At 35.7% G+C, this 9,534-nt stretch overlaps 1 protein-coding gene across 4 annotated transcripts; it reads right to left on the reverse strand.

Annotated features, from left to right (window-relative positions):
- Window positions 1-3,325: 3,325 nt before the first annotated feature.
- On the reverse strand, window positions 3,326-7,813 carry LOC124828961 (YTH domain-containing protein ECT4-like). 4 transcript variants are annotated; one of them, XM_088109811.1, is made up of 9 exons: window positions 7,272-7,813; window positions 7,051-7,112; window positions 6,673-6,838; window positions 6,494-6,570; window positions 5,725-6,156; window positions 5,140-5,640; window positions 4,805-5,017; window positions 4,545-4,697; window positions 3,326-3,801 (listed from the first exon to the last, which is right to left on the reverse strand). In XM_088109811.1, the coding sequence occupies exons 1-9, from the start codon at window positions 7,291-7,293 to the stop codon at window positions 3,694-3,696; spliced, it is 1,734 nt and encodes a 577-aa protein (XP_087965937.1). In that variant the 5' UTR covers window positions 7,294-7,813; the 3' UTR covers window positions 3,326-3,693. The 4 variants fall into 4 exon arrangements, with proteins under 4 accessions (XP_087965937.1, XP_047158315.2, XP_087965936.1 ...); XM_047302359.2 differs by having other exon boundaries at window positions 7,051-7,118; XM_088109810.1 differs by having other exon boundaries at window positions 7,051-7,121.
- Window positions 7,814-9,534: the final 1,721 nt, after the last annotated feature.

A 9,534-nucleotide genomic window follows, 5' to 3' on the forward strand; every position in this document is an offset into this window, starting at 1 on the left:
CTCTCACAAAAACTTGCAGTTGAGTTTTACTTCCACATAGAAAAATCTTCCAAGCTAAATGACTTTTTTTAAAGGAAGTTTTTACAAAACACTGCAGGATATATTTTGAATAGCACATCAAAAACATTTATTATTTATTCATATTTATCAAGTCAAGCGTTTAAGCTTTTGAAAGAAAATTTCAGAACTCGATAATGTGCTATATCGAAAAGGTTACGAAGAGTTTTCCATTAAAACTATTCTAGTGTTTTTCAGAAACTTCACCTACATCACTTTTTGGCAACACTTTATTTAAAGAATGTCAGGTAAATATTCCCTTTTCAATTTATTCCATCACATTGTCAAGTGAGAGATCTCTAAGAATCTCCACTCATTTGGAAGATTCTTATGATTCTCTTGTTTTGCACGAGCTTCATCAAAACTGATTTGTTTGCTTGATTTATTCATATTTAGTCTAGTAATGATATCTAATAACTCATTATTACCTATATCACTGTTCTGGAAACACTTGGCTCTCTTGCTTAGATTCATCAAATACAACATTCACAAATTCTTCAACAATTATAACTCTTTTATTGAATATTTTATATGAATGATTATTTAAGGAATAATCTAAAAAGATACTTTCATTTATTTTTCATCAAACTTGTCTAGATTAATCATGTTCAAATGATTTGTGACTATTGTCATATCATTGGCAAATACTTAGCAAATTAATTATGCTGATGGACATCAATCAAGAGTGAATTTTGTATGGTAATTGAGGATCTATATGTTTCTGCAACCAAAGATTTTCCCTGTATTATTATCACTATAGGTGACAAGGTGACAACCTTCTGTTTTCAGTTTCAGATGTACAAACTTCTCCTGTCACATGCCTTGAATAGTCATTGTCTAAGTACCAACATTGCTTTCAGCCTTAAATTGCACTTTCAAAATAGTTTATACAATAGAGTATGGTACCCTTATTAATATGGGTCCAACAATGTTAAGTTTCTAATTGGCACATAATTCACTTTACTTTTCCATTAGGAACAACAATTTTTTTTTTTATATTTTACAGTTTCTAGTAGTTTATAGTAGTATGACCATTTCTCGTGTAATAGAAATAAGTAATGAATGGGGGAGCTACACGTTTTCTCTGTGAAAAGAAATATTTGTAAACTTTAACCTTTTTCTAAAAATCTGATTTGTAACCGATGTTAGCTTTATGGAAAATGTATCGTCCAGTCCTTCCGATTCTTAAATCAAACGTCCATTCAGGTCGGCCATCAAAACCAAGCGTCCAAGCTGACGTTGTCCGATCACACATGGACCGAACGTCCATCCAGGTCAGCCATCCAGACCGAGCGTCCAAGCTAACGTTGTCTGACCACACATGGACCGAACATCCACCCAGGTCGACCATCATGACCGAGCGTCCAAGCTGACGTTGTCCGACCACACATGGACCGAACGTCCACCCAGGTCGGCCATCCAGACCGAGCGCCCAAGCTAACGTTGTCCGACCACACATGGACCGAACGTCCACCCAAGTCGGCCATCAAGACCGAGCGTCCAAGCTGACGCTGTCCGATCACACATGGACTGAACTTCCACCCAGGTCGGCCATCAAGACCGAGCGTCCAGTGTGACCGATCAGCAAAACCGAGTGGCCGCCCACCCAGGTTGACATCCCTGGCCGACCACCCTTCTGACCGGCCGTCCCGACCGAACCTCACTAGATCACGATTAAACACTAATGACTCATTAAAGCCCTTAATGAAGATTAAGGTATGATTGGGCCGTTATTAGGCCCACAAAAGGTAAAAGCTCATTACAATCAGTATAAATAAAGGTTCCAGGTATGATTTCGGGACAGATTGCTTAGGATGCAATATATACATGCATTATAGACCACTCGGTCATGTTACTGACTTAAGCATTGGAGTGCCTTTGACAGGTACCCGGCCGCCCGGCTTGGAGAAAGAGGAGAGAGCCCGTTCGACCCTTCCTAGCGTGCCCGGTCCTCAGCAAGGAGGTAATCGTCCTGTCTTCTAGTGCCCCCTAGAGACGAAGTTGCACGGTCTGCTTCAGTTTGTGGATTTCAGCAACGTCCGCCCGGTCTTCGACAAACTCATCCGGTCTTCGGCAAACTTGTGTTATAGTAGGGTCATCCAGATCCGACCGAAACAGAAAACATAATTTTGTAAACCAAGTGTAACTTCTAGATTAATTTTTCCTGTTGTAAACTTGGCCAGTGTGATAGAAACCATCTAGTCACAAGCCTAAAAGAGGAAGACTATAAACTTGAAAATTATATAATACTAGAATATTATTTTTCTTCTTAATCTTGTACAAATTATATAGAAGTGGAATTTCTTTATACTTTTGTAGAGACTTGCATGGACTTAAATTGGACCATTAATTCCCTCTCATGTATTGAATGGAGTTACTTGGATTCTAGATGCGTTGGTTGTCCAATGAAACTGAAATGGAGGCCCAATTTCAACCAAATGGTAGTCAAATAAACAAATTTATCATAATTAACAATAAAGAAAAAAAATTAAAATGTTACCGAAAATAAAAGCAAAGAAACAGTGATTAAAGGTAAAAACAAAATCTAGACATTTATTAGAAATAAAAAATGTGTTTAAATTAGGTACTTCGTTTTAACTCTGCACAAACTACCCAAGTTACTCAATATTAAGCTTGATCATTTTCAAGCTCAAATTTTAAAGCGTCCGTTGCATGTCCCATTTGTTAGAGTTAGGTCAAATAGCTTGAATTACATTATTAATCAATTTAAATATATATATATATATATATATATATATATATAATTGAAAAATAGCTATTATAAAATCATAAATAACAATCAATTTCAATAATCAACTACCGATTAGTTTAACCCTTAACTTCAGATACTAGTAAATAAACGTATCCGAACTGTTAATACAGTCTCTAACCCAAAATCATAAAATGATAAATTTTTCCATTGCAATATTATTTATCTTATTCACTTTTATTACTTGTGAAACTTTCAAGTTACGTATGAATTAGAACTTGATTGGCATGTTTTTTATTTTGATTCTTGATTATGCGAAGACAGATGAGTGAATTTCATCACAAAATAATGGGCGCATTCTACGACCACGATATGCAATAATATATTGAAAATTGAAAGAATGAAATAATGCATGGTGAAAAAGTTTCCAAGTCCAATAATTAGCATCATTATTTTCAACGCATTATTATTGGTGAGCTGTCCCAATCGTGGCATTTGTTATGTTGTTAAAATCGGTAACTACAAGTGCAAGGAATAAAATGTGAAAATACCAAGAACAAAGAAGAACCAAACTGAGCTTATTATGTGCAAACAAAGATAAAAAGAGTAAATGAGAAGTGCTTTTCAAAGCACTATGTAACAGCTATATCACCGGGTCCATCATCTTCCAAGACTTTCTTCCTTTGTAGTTTTGTACAATTAGGAATGCAGTCACCATTTTCCCCGACAAAAATTATTTTCTTTTCATTTCTTTTCTTTTTTCTTTTTTTTTTCCTTTTCTAAAGTATCATCAGCAAGAACTTTTTTTGTTTAGTACTTCAAATTTGAATTCATTAGCTTTTCTTACTCCATGGCCCACGTGGCAGTGCCAGAATGCACCATGCTGTCATGGCAGGTACCCGGGAACAGTATCAGCCTACGTTTCTTCAGTCCTTCACTTTCTCAACTACCTTAGGATCCTCCATGTTCTTCACAGATGATGATGATGATGATAGCTCTACTGACCCTAGTGATGTGGTTAATTCCTCTATATGCTGCCAAATATAACAAATACTTCAATAAAAATGTACTGAAATGCATGATTTTAGACTTTCAATCAATCAAAGATCATTGTTAAAATATTTCTATAGAAGTCAACAAATTTACCAGCCCTATGAAAAAAATAAAACTTTAACAGACACCCAGTATAAAAGATTTTAACTTGTAACGAATCTGTATATCTTAATTGTCTTTTAAGATAGTTATTATAAAAATGAGAACAAACTTATCTGTATACAACAATTGTAAAAGTTTTTCTCTTGTCAGAAATCATCATTAGAACGATTTCTTAGATAGTTATTACAAAAGTATAACAATCTAATCATGCATGCCAGTTAGTGATTAGATGAAAGTGTAAGTGCAAATATTGTTTATTCATAAAATTGTTATAATGGAGCAATTGGGAAGGAGAGGAAAGCATCTTGAAAGGAATATGATTACACAGAAAAGTTAAATAAAGAACTGAGAATAAATAGTAATGCTCGAAAGTGTCTATAAAGAGCTCTTAGTTTATGAAATTTCCCAACACCAAATTATTCTGTGAGGCTTTAGAATTTTTCTTTTTTATCAACTAGGCATGATCAGATATAGAAAAAGAGTTCCTACTCCAAGCACAATTATGCCAATGTGGACCCACAATCACATGCGTTCATCAGTAGTTGCCATTGTCCATCATATCAAAAAGGAAGAGTAAATACTTAGTAAAATTTTGGAATAAGGTAGCAGTGTAAAAGCAAACCTGTATACTGGTATGGGAAATAGATTGCCTTGTTTTCTTCTCCTGCAAGACCTTCTGGCGACTTTCGTAAAACTCAAAGTCATCCAATATGGAAGTTCTTGCCACATAGTTCTTGAAAATGTTGAGCATTTCAACACCTTGGGGAAAACTCACCTGAAAGAAGAAAAACATAGATGACATGATGAGTAAGCACGCAGAAGAAATAACCAAGTCTTTCTCAGTGGATTGTGTTGGTTTACAATCAAATGCAAAATGCAGACCTCTTGTGTGTCTCTACTATTTGTGACGGGCTTGTGATCATTATTCTCAAGTATTATGTGCCGTAGTTGAGGATTTGGAACATCCTTTATAATGTGCCATTTCACAGGAAAGTATCCATTCCATTTATCTTGTTGCCAGAAATCCATACTTTTGTTGAAATCAACCCGACCAGTCATCTCAGCTACTCCACAAAATTGACCACTAGCATTGACCTGAACAGCATAAACAACTAGCAGTAAGATATTGAGAAACAGTTATTAATCTTAAAATACATAAGCAGATAAACATGGATGCAAGGAATCTTAAGGTTTTGAGACAGATCCAAACGGCATACCGAAAAGAAAAGGAAGACAGGGCACTTGCATCCTTTCTCTTCCATTCTCTTCTGTGCCTCCTGATATGCACCATCCAGCCTCTTGTTCCCATTAGGAGTACTTGCCCAAACGTTGTATTTGATGCTCTTGTGGATATCATCTTCACTGTATGATTTGATAACAAAGAAAAGTGCATGGTCATATTTGGTTGGAAAATCAGGAAGGTTGTATTGATCTGTCCTGATTTTACTGCTAACATTTCCACTTCCACCTAGGACCAAGTTTCTCAAAGGGTTACCTCCAGACACTAATGCACCTTTTGCATTAGCTGTTCTAGGACCTTGATTCTGCTCATTAAATGAATCATTGACCTTGTTTCTGTTTTTCAACTTATCAGTACTAACCCAGCCCTTTGTATTGGTTTTCACACTAAGCAAGTTGTTTGGATAGAGAAATCCACTCTTTCCTTGATTGTATGTGGGAAACTTGGAAACAGGTGAATGGAGGACTGAAACTGGTGCCTGAAAAAACATTACAAGCTCATTAGAATAATCTATTCCAAGAGGGACAGGGTAAAGCTAAAGGAAGAAGAAATGCAAGGTTACTTTGTTTGTTTGTTTTGGCTGGTTTCTCTTAACATGAGTTGATGTGACCTCCAATAATGGTGTTGAACCCTTCACTTCTGCCGAGTTAGATGAGGGTGAAGACTTTGATACAACACCACCAGAATGACTCTGGGAAGACAAATTAGATCTACCATTTGGTTTACCAGCCAGATCATTATAAGCATGTCCTTGAAACCCATCTTGTGTGATCAGGGAAGAATCCCATGAGTATGTTGATGGTGGTAATTCTCCATAGGATAGAGAGGCTGGTAAATAACCAGGTGATCCAATTGGGTGTTGAAAGATGGATCCAGGGTGGTAGACATTATACTGTCCTTCAACACCAGCTGTACCTATAGGAAAGTATGAAGGGTAGCCAGTCTGAAATCCTGGCACGAGATAGACATAAGATCCATTATCTGCTTGCATGACCTAAATGAAGCAACAGAAAGAACAAAAGTATGTATTGAGACATGTATCATACATCAATGAATATTAAAAACCCCAACTATATGTTAGCTTGACTTTAAGGTAAAATGCAAACATAGTAACATAGTAAAATCCCATTGTTTCAGCAAAGCAGTTAGTGTGTACATAGCTTGATTATTTCTCAAAAAACATTAGAGTGAAAATGCAGTTAAATTGAAGTATTTAGACATGCATAGCCTGAATCAACCAGATTTGCATCAAGTCAACCACAGTCCACACAGAAAGACTCAACAATAACATCAACAGCATGACCAACCACAGTTCAACTCAAGAGACTTACAGGGTATTGAAGATCCATGGCATCTGCACCAACATAGTACCCTTGGTTGTCTGACTCTCCAAAGAAACCACCATAACCTGTGATCACTCTACCGTAAGAAGTGCAAACATAAATATTGCAACCAATTGAAATGAATAGGGTACCATTGGAGGGAACATCTTTAATCAGCAGCAACTAACCTGGATAGTAGTAGCCATAATAGCCACCAGCAGGATAAGGACCACCCTGATCTCTGGACAAGTACTCATGATCCACATCAACATCCTTAACACTACCTGAAGCATCTCCTATCGATGATACACATGATCTTGCATCAGATGGGGAACTTGCACCCTTCGAGGGAACCTGAACAAACAACATCCACATGAACACTAAGAAAACATGAATTATCTGTGCCTCTCATGCACCACCAATGAAACAGTTATTTCAAACCAAAGAACAGAAAAAATAATATTTAAAAAAAATCCTGAAATCCAAAGCTAAAGTAATACTTTACACATCACATGCAACAACAGAAAAAGAGGCATGAGGCTAAAATAAAAATTATCACTCATTACCGTATTGGAAGTATTGAGTTCAGCCCCTGGAGAATCACCATGAAGCTTCTTCCTCATGTCATCTGCAGCTGCTAATAGCAGAAGATTTAAAAATCTCTCCCTTTTTTACAATTTTTTCATCTCATTTTACAAAGCGTAACCAAAAGAAAAGAAAAGAAAAATCCAAACCATGAATAAAACCCATAAATCAAAAGAACAAAGTAAGAGAGATGAGGGCTTACACTTTTTCAATTGAGCAGCCATGCCAACAGTACTTAAACTAGAATCTCTCAGCTTTTTCAACTTCAACGAAAACCCTCAAAACCCCTTTAACACAATTCACTGAACAGAGAAAACACAGAAGATCCTCCAAAACACCCAAGAAATACAGTTTTATATATTTATATTTTTAATATTTTAGTATACATAAAAAAGTTCAGTCTGTGAAGGTGGAATCAAAGAGAACAACAACTACATAAAACAGATAAATCCCACAAGATTTTTCAGAGAGAAAATTCTGGGTATGGATTGTTTTTTGCGGCGGGTCTCTAGATTTCAGGGTTATGCTGAAAAAAATCACAAAAAAGAAGATTTTTTGTGTAAAGAAGAAGAGAGAAGGGCGAGAAGCACGGCCTGAATATCCTTTAAAAGATAATATTTTTGGATGGAAGATATGGTTTTGAATAGAGAAACTATTTAAAGAGATGCTGATGAATGAATGGAAGAGAGAGAATCCTCAGAACAGAACAGATACACAATTGAAGAGAGAGAAAGTGAGGGGAGAAAGAGAAGGAGAAGAAGCAAAGGGCATCTCATAAAATAGAGAAAAGGGACGGTCCACACGACTCCACGTCATCATCTTTTAGTTCAATAACAGAATATTTTATGAAAATTAAAATATAAAAAATACTTGTTTGATACAGTGTTTTTACAGCTTTCAGACTTTCACTTCTCTTCTTTTAAATGTGTCTTTTTTGTCTGTGCATGGGACTACCCGCGTGAATTCAAAGTGGTAGAAATAAAATTATTAATTAAACCGCAATTCATCTTAAGTTGTTTAAATGGTTTTGGAGAAAGTATAATTGTAATAAAAATATTATTTTAACAAAATATATTATAAGATTTTATTTTATTGTATTTACTTTTTATATCATAATAAATATATAATATATAAAATAATTAAAAAATGATAAAAATAATAATCATTTTTATTATATTAATTTTTAAAAATAACAATTAAATAAATTATATTCAAAATGTAACCTTTAAGGAACCAAAGTTATATTCAAAATGTTTTTTTGTACTTTTAGACATTTAACTTGAAAAGGAACTGTTTATTTATTATTATAATTAAATTAAAATTGTATTTTAAATCTTAATGGTTAAGTGATAAAAATTACAAATGAATAAAAGAAATATAATGTTGAAAAGTGATTTACTTTTATAACTTATCAAATAAACATGAGTATTTCATACATTTTATGAATATTTGTATAAATTATAAATGCTAGATTGACAAAGGAATTTTAGTTTAAAAGATAAAAGTTAAACATAATTGTTACATTAAAGGTTTAAACCCTCGTCCTCATGTTTATGTGGGAATCTCAGTTGGATCCTCATATTTGAAATTATCTCAATTGAGTCATAATATTTGTAAAATTGAACAAATTTTACCATATTCGTTAAGTTGTCTTAAACGGCGTTAAAGTCTACTGATGTAGTGATACTGATATGTGTGATCTTATTACGTGGAAATAAATTTTAAATAATAACGTGGAATTTGATAACTTTTAGTGTCACCTCATCATCATCTCCACAAAAAACCTAATTTCATAACCCTTGCCGTCGTGCCGCAACTTTGCCGTCGTGCCGCCACCATCATGCCGCAAGGCCGTCGCGTAACCCTAATTCGTTCTCCTCCATCAACACATCATCTTCTTCATAGTACATACAACGCCTACCTTGCCTCAAACAACAGCCGTCATCAACAGTGCAAGACTTCACGCCACCACCCCATTTTCTCCATCGCATTAGACCATCACCGAAACGCCAACGACGCCTCCATGGCCGCTGCGATTCGCAAATCTCCACGAACGCATCCATAATCTCTGCGAGCCAAATCACAAGCCTCTTCCATGGCATTCTCCAGAATCGTGCGGCCCACGCTCACGACAAGTCACCATTTTCGCAACTCGAAGCCACCAGAAACCAACCCAAAATCGTGCTCTCCCCACCATCAACACAGACCTACAATCAGAAAAACCCCAATCGCAATTCGCTGCGACCATGCACCGCTATCACTGTGTTCGTCTCCTTCATCTCCACTATCGCACATACCTACACAGCAAAATCCAATATCGTTTTCCCCAATTCTCTTGTAAACCCTGCGCAGTCATCTCATCACCACCGCAACACCGTGACCACCAAGCCTCCACCTTCATATCCCGGTAGAAAATTCCCTACAAAATCTATTCATCAAGCTTTCCTAATTTACACCATGAGTTT

The sequence above is a fragment of the Vigna umbellata genome, chromosome 3, assembly GCF_029865625.1.
Source record: "Vigna umbellata cultivar VRB3 chromosome 3, Vumbellata_1.0, whole genome shotgun sequence".
Lineage (NCBI taxonomy): Eukaryota > Viridiplantae > Streptophyta > Magnoliopsida > Fabales > Fabaceae > Vigna > Vigna umbellata.